The sequence below is a fragment of the Rhincodon typus genome, chromosome 1 (assembly GCF_021869965.1).
Source record: "Rhincodon typus isolate 14 chromosome 1, sRhiTyp1.1, whole genome shotgun sequence".
Lineage (NCBI taxonomy): Eukaryota > Metazoa > Chordata > Chondrichthyes > Orectolobiformes > Rhincodontidae > Rhincodon > Rhincodon typus.
In genome coordinates this window covers 130,505,103-130,517,675 of record NC_063332.1, presented here as the reverse complement: position 1 = coordinate 130,517,675, position 12,573 = coordinate 130,505,103, and the positions used below count along the sequence as shown (strand labels likewise).

At 39.8% G+C, this 12,573-nt stretch overlaps 1 protein-coding gene across 2 annotated transcripts in view; it reads right to left on the bottom strand.

The window, feature by feature from the left end:
* LOC109934644 (lipopolysaccharide-responsive and beige-like anchor protein) overlaps positions 1–12,573 on the bottom strand; it is a 722,782-nt gene that overhangs the window by 241,470 nt on the left and 468,739 nt on the right. For both annotated transcript variants that reach the window (XM_048614313.1, XM_048614252.1), the window contains exon 30: positions 10,729–10,841. In XM_048614313.1, the coding sequence (XP_048470270.1) occupies positions 10,729–10,841 (113 nt within the window). The remainder of the gene's footprint in view (positions 1–10,728; positions 10,842–12,573) is intronic.

Genomic DNA, 12,573 nt, shown 5'->3' with positions numbered 1-12,573 from the left:
CTTGGCCTGCTGTGTTCATCCAGCTCTACATCTTGTTATCTCAGATTCTCCAGCATCTGCAGTTCCTACTTTCTCAGGTTGATCTGATTTTTATTCCCAGGATGCTCAACACATGACATTTGTAATTCAGAAGCTCTGAAGCGACCAGGGTTCTTTACAGAGAGGGGTACCCTTTTGGAGAAGTGCCTTCTTGCATATGTCTTGGGAGAAGTTAGAAATCCTCTGGGATTGTTAAAAGAAATGGATATGCAATTGAAGTGCATAAATACATTGGAACCTTAATCCCACTAGAAATTTCAAGAAACTTGTCAAAAGCAGCTGTCCACAGAGCTGTCAATAAAAGTTACCAAGCTGTCAAGGCGTTAAAATTACTGCCCTTTAAATACATGGAAAAAAAAAAGCTGCTATTTCACTCAAGAAGAAAGCTTGAGGAGTTGTGTTACAGCATATGCGATGCATAACTGATTTTACAAATTATCATCCTCTCAGTGAGGTGCTTATCAGTACACAGCTTGATAGACAGCTCCAGATGACATAAACTCTTTGAAATGGGACTATGAATTCCAATGTGTGTTTTTGAGAGGTATTAAAGGAAATTTAATGCATTGAAGGAGTTACTTTGTGAATTTCTCAACAATTAAGAAATGCATTTAATCTCAACATGGACCCATGATGAGTACTGGGTAAGTTGGAATGATGGGCGTAAAGACAAGTGGATAGATGGGGAGGCACAGGATGACATGAACTGACTATACAGCACTTCTGGTCTGATCCAACGTTCAATAAGATCACAACTGACCTAATTGTGAACTCAACTCCATATTCCTGTCTATGCCTGATAGCCATAGACTCTCTTGTTAGTCAAGAGTCTATGTACTGCTGCCTTAAAAGTATTTAATAATCCCACTACCACCATTCTGTGCGGAAGAGAATTCCAAAGACTCTCGACCCTTTGAGGGAAAATTATTCCTCTTTATAGTCTTAAATGGGAGACCCCTATTTTTAAACTGTCTTCCCTAGTTCTTGTCTCTCCACAAGGGGAATACCTTTCAGATCCATCCTGCAAAGTCTTTGTGAATCTTGTATGCTTTAGTAAGATTGTCTCACCTTCTTCTAAATTTCAATGCATCTTGGCCCAGCTTGTCGAATATTTCCTAATGAGAAAATCAACTCATTGCAGATATCAGTCAAATGAACATTTTCAGTACTGCCTCTAAAACATTTAAATTATTTCTTAAATAAAGAGGCTAAAACTATACACAGTACTCTAGATATGGCCTCAGCAACTCCATGTTACCACAGCAAAACATCATTCTTCTTGCAATAAACAACATTCCAATTGTCTTCATGGTCACTTGCTGTATAAGTTTTCAACCTTAAATAATTCATGTACTACGTCACCCAGATCCCTCGGTACCTCACAGCTCTGGAATCTTGCTCCATTTAAAAAAGATGCTAAATAAATGTTTTTATTGTTCCTGCCAAACTAGACAAGTTCAAATTTTTCAATATTACACACAATTTGCCAAATGTTTGCCCACTCTCTTAATCTACCATTATCCTTTTCAAACGCTTTATGGACTCTTTATTACCTTTTATGCTACTTATCTTTATATCAACAAACGTAGCAACCATAAATCTGGTATCTTCATCCAAGTCATTGACATGAGTTGGAACTACATTGGCACAAGGGCTATAAAGGGTCTTGGTATGTGGGCAGAAAGGCATAGGCTGCTGTGGGGACTACAAGAATCCCTGTGGGTGGGTAGATGGACAGAGGTGAACATGGAGATTATGAAGGATTATGGGGTTTAGATACAGGAGCATAAATTGGCATGGAGGGTACAAGATGCCATGGGGGTAAAAGGGGAAAATTAAGTAGCATGGGGTGGGTGTGCTCGTGGATGAAGGATGGGGTTGCTGGTAGAGATTGAGGTGTTGTGAAGGGTGAAGGCTTTTTTTTTCACTTTATTGTTTTCCCCTTTGCTTCAACAAGGTGCAGTGCTTTCTGCCCAGTTTGCATAGGTAAAAACGCGTGCAATTCCAATCTTTACTTCAGTTTCCGTAAAATTATATCAGGAGGATAATACACCTCCTCACTAAATTTTAACCACATAATCCCCTAAGTAGAAATATTAGCAGTCTTTTTTATATGCCATTTTCGATCAAGAAACCAGGTTTTACATTCAACACAGAGCAAAACAGTATATTAAGCATACTACCTGGTTGTGCTTGATCTCCAGAGGCCTCAAATCACCTTATCAACGAACATACATAGCATTAATTGGACAGATTCATCTAATGAACCACAAATTTGTGTTTGGATCATTCCATGAAATTTTCTTCCTGCCCCAGGAGTAATTTTGCAACCCAGCAGGTAGATCATTCGATCTAGGGATAGATCATTACAGCTCTAGTCCAATGTTTTTAACACCTTAGTATTCTGTGTAACTTTTTCATTTATCACCTTGTGCTGCTTATGTACATTCCTGTTTGTGAAAAATAGAATACTCAATTAACTTCATTACTTACTAAAGATAAGCAGGGAGAAGTTAGTGGAGATTGTAAGATCACATTTAGGCACCTCACATTCCAAAGGTTATTCGAGCATGCAATTTCATGATTTTGTTTTACATAACAGTGGAAAAATGAATACCCCCAACAGAATAGAACAGAGAACAGTACAGCGCAGGAATGAGCCCTTTGGGTCACGATGTTGTGCTGAACATGACACCAAATTAAACTAATACCCTCTGCCTGCTCTTGGTACATATTGCTCCATTTCTTGCATGCTCCTGTTCTTATCTAAAAGTCTATTAAATAGACTTCTATCAAGTCTCCCCTCAGCCTCTGCCGCTCCTGAGAAAACAACCCGAGTTTTTCTAGCCTCTCTTCATAGTTCACGCTCTCTAATCCAGGCAGCATCCTGGTAACCCTCTTCTGCACTCTCTTCAAAGCCTCCACCTTGTAATATGGCGACCAGAACTGAATAAAATACTGGCCTAACCAACATCTTGTAAAACTGCAACATGACATCCTGACTCTTGTACTCAATTCCTGGACCAATAAAGGCAAGCATGTCTACTTGCGTGGTTGTTTTCAGGGAGCTATGGACTTGAGCCCCAAGATCCTTCTGTACATCAATTCTGTGTAGGGTCCTGCCATCAACTCTATACTTTTCCTTACCACTTGATCTCCCATAGTGCAGCCACTCACACTTGCCCTGATTAAACTGTATCTGTCACATCTCCACAATACACTCACAAATCCCTTGACAACTTTCTACACTATCTACAACTCCACCGATCTTTGTATCATCTGCAAACTTACTAGTCACGGACCTCCAGCCTGAAAAACAACCCTCCACCACTAGCCTCTGCCTTCTATGGGCAGGTCAATTCTGAATCCACGAAGCCAAGTCACCTTGGATCCCATGCATTTTAATTTCCTGAAAGAGCCTACCATGACAGACCTTGTTGAAAGCTTTTCTATAATCCATGTAGACAACATCCACTGCTCTACCCTCATCATCACCTGTGTCACTTCCTCCAAAAATTTAATCAAGTTAATAAGACATGACCTGCTCTGCACAAAGACTGTCCTAATTAGGCCATGCTTTTCCAAATGAATGTAAATCCAAACCTTAAGCATTCTCTCCAATAGCTTCCCAACTACTCATCTGAGACTCAATACAAACAGAAAGATAGGTAATCAAATAATTATCCAGTAATCTAAGTCATTATCCATTACAGGTCAACAAGACACATTAGTACAATTATTGATCATATGGTATCATTGCCCCTCTCTTTTACAAAGTCAAAAGTTGCAAACTTTTACTGGCAATTGTTACAATTTACTACTAGTAATATTGGAAATGTAGACATTTGCATGAGGCAATAAACTGACAGCAAGTCTGCGTTCACTGTTTGATTATTTCAAGAGTTGGGACTTCTCCGCGTGCCCAAGGCAAAATTCATCCATCAATTGATATTTCTAAAGATAACGTGGTTTGTGGGACATTGCTGTACACAAATTAGCACTACATCTTCCTTCAATGAATATGTTTCATAAGTAATCCAACAGCTGTGACACACTTCGGGACATCCTAATTTGGTGGAAGGCAGTACAAAAATAGAACTATTTTTCTTGCAGTTTTACAAACGCTTCAAGTTTAAAGAGTCCAATCTTCGAGACTGAAAGAATAGTTACTGATTCTGCAAAATTAATCTTAAAGCATAGTTCATCTGTAAAAGGAAAGTGAGTAATTCTTAATAGTGTGCAAGTCTGTGACAAACAGTGTAACAATGGTTTGTTAAGACTGAGAAATCTCAGATAAATCCCTGGGACCTGACCAGGACATTATGGGAAGTTAGGGAAGAACTTGCAGGGCCCCTAGCAGAGATATTTGTATCAGTGACAGCCATGGGTGAGGTGCCGAAAACTGGAGGATGGCTGATGCTGTGCCATTATTCAAGAAAGGCTGCAAGGAAAAGCCAGGGAGCTACAGACCAATGAGCCTAACATCAGTGGAGGGTGGGTTGTTGGAGGGGATTCTGAGATAAAGGATCTACATGCAGTTAGAAAGAAGGACTGATTAGGGGCAGTCAGCATGGCTTCATGTTGGGAAATCATGTTTCACAAATTTCACCGAGTTTTTTTGAAGAGGTGACCAACATGACAGATGAAGGCAGACGGACTTTAGCAAGGCCTCCAACAAGGTTCCAAGACTGGTTAGTTACGTTACATCACATGGGATACAGGGAGAGATAGCCAAATGGATTCAAAATTAGCTTGACAGTATGACACAGCAGGTAGTGGTAGAGGGTTGTTGTTCAGACCAGAAAGCCTGTGACCAGTGGTGGCCTACAAGGATTGGTGCCGAGTCCACTGTTGCTCGTCATTTATATAAATGGTTTGGATGAGAATATAGGAGGCATGGTTAATAAGTTTGCAGATGGCATCAAAATTGGTGGTGTTGTGGACAGTGCAGAAGGTTATCCAAGGTTACAAAGGGATCTTGATTAACTGGGCCCGTGGGCTGAGGACTGGCAGATATAGTTAATATAGATAAATGTGAGGTGTTGCATTTTGGGAAGACAAACCGAGGCAGGACCTACACAGTTAATGGTAAGGCCCTGGGGTGTGATATTGAACAGAGAGACCAGGATTGCAGTTACAGCATTCCTTGAAAGTAGACATAGGTAGACAGGATGGTGAAAATGGCATTTGGCACACTTCCTTCCATTGGTCAGAGCACTGAGCACAGGAGTTAGGACGTCTTGTTACAGCTGCATAAGACATTAATAAAGCCGCATTTGGAGTACTGTGTACAATTCTGGTCATGCTGCTATAGGAAGGATGTTATTACACTGGAAAGGATGCAAAAAAGAATGACAAGGATGTTACTGAGACTAGGAGATTCGAGTTATAAGGAGAGGCTGGATAGGCTGGAACTATTTTCCCCTGGAGTGTAGGAGGCTAAGGGGTGACCTTAAAGAGCTTTATAAAATCATGAGGTGCATAGATAAAAAGTGAATAGTCAAGGTCTTTTCTCCAGGGTAAGAGAATCCAAAACTCAACGACATAGGATTAAGGGGAGAGGGGAAAAATTTTAAAGGGACCTGAGGGGCAACTTTTTCCACACAGTGCGTGGTGCATACATGGAATGAGCTGCCACAGGAAGTGGTAGAGGCAGGTACAAATACAACATTTAAAAGACATTTGGATGGGTACATGGATAGGAAAGGTTTAGAGGGATATGGGCTAAACACAGGTAAATGGGAATAATTCAGTTTAGGAAACTTGGTCAGCATGGACGAGTTGGGCCGAGTCTGTTTCGGTGCTGTATGACTCTAAGTCTTAGATTATTTTGTTATTCAGAATGTTGTAAGTAAATACTAAAAGTTTATTTATATAAATATGAATGTGACTTGAAAAATCTCTTGTTAATAAAGCATTCTGAAAGCTTTAATGTGGCTTATAAAACGTAGAAGCACAGGTGGTCTGCTTTGTCATTCAAGGAAAATATGGCTGATCTGACAATCCTCAACTCCACTTTCCTGCCTTTTTCCCCCACACACTTTAGTGGCAGAAGCCTAAAAGTAACGACAGTTTTCCCACTAGCATTATGCAACCTATTTACTAAAGCAATGAATTACGTGGTTTATAACAAAGGTTGTGGCCTTGAATTTGCAGTTGGAGATGAACAAGTGGTGTCACCATTCATTGTACTTAGACTAGCCTACAGAATTTTTGCGGGCTTTTGCATTTAACCTTGCGGTTTTCAGAAATCAAAAACAACAGTGTGTGGTGGATGGGATCTGGGACCTGTGTGAATAGGGCAATCAATCAGAATTGTTGCTCAACACAGCAGAGTCTGAACCAGGAAGTCCCAGTCACAATATTTAATAAAACATTATGTATATACAGAAAGTGAAATAGAGAAGTAAATATGTGAATGAGATACAAGGGAAAGTGTATAATTTTTAAAAAAATTCTCAACTGCATTTAACAAGGCAATATACTTGACACTTGAAAAGGCAAGCTGTATGCCACTGAGGTTACTTGGCAGAAATTATGACAGATTATGTCATTTTAAAAAAATCATTTACACTCGAATAGACAATACCAACATTTTCTGACACGTTCATTGGGCAACTACCACAATATCATATATGTGAATGGTAAATCTCTTGCCAAGCTACTGTTAACAGAGGGGTTTCAGGAGGAGTAAGGCAACCCTGACAACAGATTACCATATTCAACCATGTATATGCAGACTGTGTTAAGTTTCTGTTTGTTTTACTCCTTAATAATAGTATGTACTGAGAGCCTCACTGTCATTCCTACTCTAAAATCTGGCCTATACATTTTAAACAGGACAAAATATAAAGAACCTCACAGATACAATTTTAAAATCTTTTATTCACTAGTTAAGATCAAAGCAGCCATTTTTCTTTGCTCCCTAAAACCTCAGGTATGTTACATTATTTTTGTGTTCCGTCGATGTTGAGTTTCTATTGTTCACTTAAGATGCACTAACATTATTCCTGCTACACTCTGAAATTCCTATTTTCACTAATAAATACGATTAGGAGCATTCTCATTTTTCATCTCATATGTGCTATTGTGCATTTGTAGTTCATGCTGAAACAATCAATGACAGGGCATGACACAAGGAACAGTTTTGCCACTACTGAAACTTCACTGATTGGCATTTTTAACGTGCTTCTACATGATGCTATGGGTGAAGCAGAATGACTCAATCTAAATACCCAATATCAACAAGCTGATTCAAGTAACTCCTTAGCACTGATTTAATGCAGTATTGCCTAAAGGAGCAGGACAGGAAATATACTTCCTAAACCTTTAACTTTTGGGGCACAGCAGAGCTCAAACTCAATCCTGAAAAATAGAAACTAGACTTGTAGGGGTACCAATACTACTCATCTTAAACTACCAATTTTTTGGTTGATTTAAAATATTTTACACCTCTGTTCAAAATCAGAGAAAGACATTAAACAACTGTAAATCAATGATCAGTAGTGAATTAAGTTCTGTTAAGAGTTCATGGAGGCTATGAACTCTTTCCATGAACCCTGTTCACTAGTCCCACCCCATCAACATAAATACTCAATTTGTTTCAGTACACTAACAATATGGATTGCACATACATGTCCCAGACACAGAAAAACTAAAATGAACATTTTCTTGCCATTAGTGCCTTATCAGTGACCTCTTAAAATCAATACAGGAGTGGAATTATCAGAAATGTCATTAGGCAACATCAACCCAACAATAATATGGACTCTGCCAGAACTTCCGGCTCCAGACCTTACCACAGTCTCTGATTAAACCACAGGCATGAGAACTGAATGCAAAACAGTGGGGAGTAGCTTCTCTCACCAACTGACAAAGTACGTCACCAAGTTTTGAAGTCAACAGGGAGAACAGGGAAATCCATTGACTGGAGTCAATTTCCATGCAATACAAGAGGACTGATCATCAGAAATCATACATCACAGTTCCAGGGTATCCCTTTAGGGGTCTGTTGAGGAAGCATCCTTACGTCAGCCATTTTCAGCTGCTTCATTATTTTGAATTTTTGCTGATGATTGCACAATAATCAGCACCATTTGCAATTCCTAAGATACTGAAGAAGTTACATGTCCAAATGCAGCAACACCAGGGTAATATCCAGCCATGGGCTGATAATAAATGGCAAGTAACACTAGCATCTCACAAGTACCAGACAATAACCACCTCCAACAAGAGAGAATCTAACCATCATCCTGTGACATTAGCATTTCCGAATTCTCCACAATACACATCCTGGGGCTTGACTGGCACCACATCCACAAACATTCACTCGCTCCACCACCCAATGCATAGTAACAACAATGTGTGCCACCTACGAGAAATTTACCAAGGCTCCTTTCAGCACTTTCCAAACCCACGATCACTGCCATCTATATGTGATACATGTGAACACCACAACCTGCAAGTTCCCCTCCAAACCACTTACCATTCTGACTGACTTTTATAGTCCTTATGGAATCCAGCAACTTTCATCTCATTATAATTCTTTCATCCCTCCAATTCAAGTATGCCTCTCAGTGCTCAAACATTTCTGCACTGCATTCTCAGTGCACTGTGACCTCAGAACCATAGAGAGTTCTTCCAGATCCTGAGACCTATGCCTCCAATACTCCCAAGGTACCAAAAACTCTCAAGACTCTAGTTCCCAGAACCAGCACCGGTAGTCATAATGTACTTAGATTTTTCTCCAATGTTCTTCAACTTTAAGTAAAACTAATGAGATTATCCTGCAACCAGCATTATGTTGTCTGTTACAAGTCCCGTTATTGGTATTCCCAGATCTGAGGGCCACACTGATGCTACTATATCAGTAATCAAGGTTCACAAGAATACAACTTGGCATAACATTCCTGCTCTTATAAAGCTTCTGACATAAATCATGGACAACCTGCTTCATTACCTAAATGAATACAAACCAAAAGAATGCAATACAGTAGAGCGTGCTGAAAATATTAGACCGCTGGTAAAGAAATAAGTTGTAAAACATGTTAATAGCATAAATATCTGTGCAACAAAAACACAAAATGATTACAATTTGAAGAATGTAGACTATCGAATATAAAACTGTATATCTACATTTCTTCCTCACTGTTCTCCTCTCGACATATATAGATCAGGTGGAGGAGGGAAAGCATCACCGAAGCAATATAATATTGTCAATGGAAATTCTGAATCTAGACCAAATGTCACTTTGAACTTATGCCTTAGATGGGTTCATCCTTCAATTAAAAAAAAAATGGGATGACAACATTGTTGGCAAGGCCAGCATTTTTACTCATTCCTAATTATCCTTGAAAAGGCAGTGCTCAGCTGCCTTCTTGAACCACAGCAGTCCATTTCATATAGGTACACTGACAGGGCTGTTAAGAATAGAGTTTGACCCAGCAACAGTCAAGGACTGAGATATAGGTTCAAGTCAAGTGAACTTGCAGGTGATACTGTTTCCTTCAGCTTGCTGCCTATGTTCTTCTAAGTACAGGTTGCTGTTATGGAAGGCATAGACTGCAGTGGATCCTGTAGATGGTGCACACTTCTGTCACGTGATGGTGGTGATGGTAAATTAATGGTTTCAGATGGTGGATGGGCTTCAGGTTATGCAGGCTATTTTGTTTTGGATGGTATTGGGCTTCTTGTGCATTGTCAGAACTATACTCAGCCAGGCAAGTGTCGAATATACTATTATACTTCTTACCTGTGCTTCTTAGATAGTTGATAGGCTTTGGGGAGATAGGAGATGAATTACTTGTCACAAAATTCCAAATCTCTGACCTGCTCTTGTAATCACAATAGTTACATGACTAAACGAGTTAAGCTTCTGGTCAATGGTAACCCTTGGATGCCAATGGTTGGCAATACAATGATGGCACCGAAATTGAACGTCAAGGCATAATGTTCAATTCTTTCTTGTTTGAGATGGTTATTTCCTGCCATTTGTGTGGTATGTTGTTACTTGCTTCTCCTTACATTCTAATTTTGATATTGCCATTTTGGCCTAAACTGTACATAATTCTGGAGTTCATCTTTCTTTCAGCATTCTTAGAATTTGGAAAATAAAGTTGTGTTAGCACAACCGTTCTGTATGACTGGCATAGAAAATATCCTGCAGCTAACAGATGATTCAAATACCACCACCATCACTCCCACCAAAAAGAGAAAAAAAAAGAGGCCAAATGAAGGGAGGAGGAAGGACAGAGGAGGCATTGGGAATGCAGCAGGGAAGGGTGGCAACTGAAAGAAACTTGAGCAGTGCAATTTAATGGGGTTAAACAGAACACAGTTGGGGAGAAAAGTTGAAGTTTATGCACATGGGAGTCCTCCAAATTCTAAATTAACAAGAATATTTAAGAAATAGACACAGAAATTGCAAAACTAAAAGCTTCAGCTATCTCACCAATGTGAACCTAGGCTTAAAAGCAAATACCAACTGAACTAATGGAGCATCTATACAAAAACTGGATTCTGCAGTCAGAATAACAAACTTACAGAAACATGCAACTATGAGAGAGGAGATGGGATGTTATAAGAAAAATATTGGCAAAAAGGTTGTGGCAAGTCTTGAAATTAGGAAGTCAAATGACAGGATGATTTTAATATATTAATAAAATAGGAAATAGATTTAAGATAAAATACCTTGGACAAATCTCTGAAGTTGCTTGGCAGTGTCAGATCCAACTCTTCTGATTCGTAATTAGTTATCACCCAAGGAAAAACCGGATACTGATTCAAATCATTATAAGTCCGACCTTAGTGACAAAAGAATTAGCATTTAATTCAACAGCCAGACATGAATCTGACAGTATTGTTTCAAGGCAGTAAAACAACATGATACCAACTTCCAACAAATGAAAACATTCTCATATACCTTAAACAATGCATGTTAAAAAGCATATGATATTTAATGTGCAATTTGCTTCCCCAGAATGTACTGGAAGCTGGTTCTTTAAAGTTACTCAATACTGAGTTAGATTTCTGATAGGCAATAGAGTCAAGCTTTATGGATGGAGACAGGAAACTGGAGATGAGACCAGAATTGGATCAGCCTTGATCTTAGTGAATCATGGAACAGGTTTCAAAGGATGAAATGGTCCCAAGCACTGCATTCTTCATAATGCTCAACTAGTACGAAAAAATGGCAGCAAATGGATTCAATACTGTGCTCATCAACACAGGAAAATGGTCAGTCACCTCAGGATGAGGAAGTGTTTTGTATACATTTTGTATATATTTGTAAGCAACCTGTATACAGTCATACGGCATGGAATCAGGCCCATTGGCCCAATTCGACAATGCTGAGCATGTTTCCTAAACTGATGATAGACCTGTTTGCCTCCATGTGTCCCATATGCTCCTAAATTATTCCTATCTACGTACCTGTCTAAATGTCTTTTAAATGTTGTAATTGTACCCACCTCTACCACTTACTCTGGTAGCTTGTTCCACATATGCACCACCCTCTGTGTGGAAAAAATTGGACCCTCTCACCTTAAAACTACGCCCTCTGGTTTTGGACTTCCCGTACCCTGGGGAAAAGACCTTATTTGGCTTTTCGCCTCATCTGTGCCCACCATGATTTCATAAAGCGCTAAGGTCGACCCTCAGTCTCCTACGCTTCAGGGATAAAAGTCCCAGCCTATCCAGCCTCCCCTCCCCTTCTAACTCAAATCTTACAGTCTCAGTAACAGCCTTGTAAATCTTTTTTGCACCCTTTCCAGTTTACTAACACCCTTCATTTAGCAGGGCAACCATAGTTACTTGCAGTACTTCAAACATGGCCTTACTAATGTCTCGTACAACTGTAACATGACATTCCAACTCCTGTACTCAATCCTCTAACCAATGAAGGCTAGCGTGCCAAACGCCTTCTTCACCGTCCCGTGTACCTGTGACACCACTTTCAAGGAACTATGTACCTGCACTCCAATGTCTCTCTGTTCGACAGCGCTGCCCACGGCCCTGCTATTAGCTGTGAAAGGCCTGCCCTGGTCTGTTATAGCAAATTGCAACCCCACACATTTATATGTATTAAACTCTATCTGCCATTCCTCAGCCCACTGGCCCAGTTGATCAAGATCCCATTGTACTCTTAGATAACCTTCTTCACTGTCCACTATGCCACCAATTTTGGTGTCATTCACAAAATTACTGACCATGCCTCTTATATTCTCATCCAAATTGTTTATATAAATGATGAACAACAATGGACCCAGTATCAATCCTTATGGCACACGGCTGGCCACAGGCCTCCAGTCTGAAGAACAATCCTATACCACCACCTTATGTCTCCTGCCATCAAGGCAATTTTTATACCAGTTAGCTAGCTCTCCCTGGATCCCACATAAACTAACCTTACTAACCACTCTACCATGCGGAACCTTATCGAAGGCCATGCTATAGTCCATGTAGACAATCTCTACTGCTGTACCTTTATCTATCTTCTTGGTCGCCTCTTCAAAAAAATTCAACTATATCTGTGAA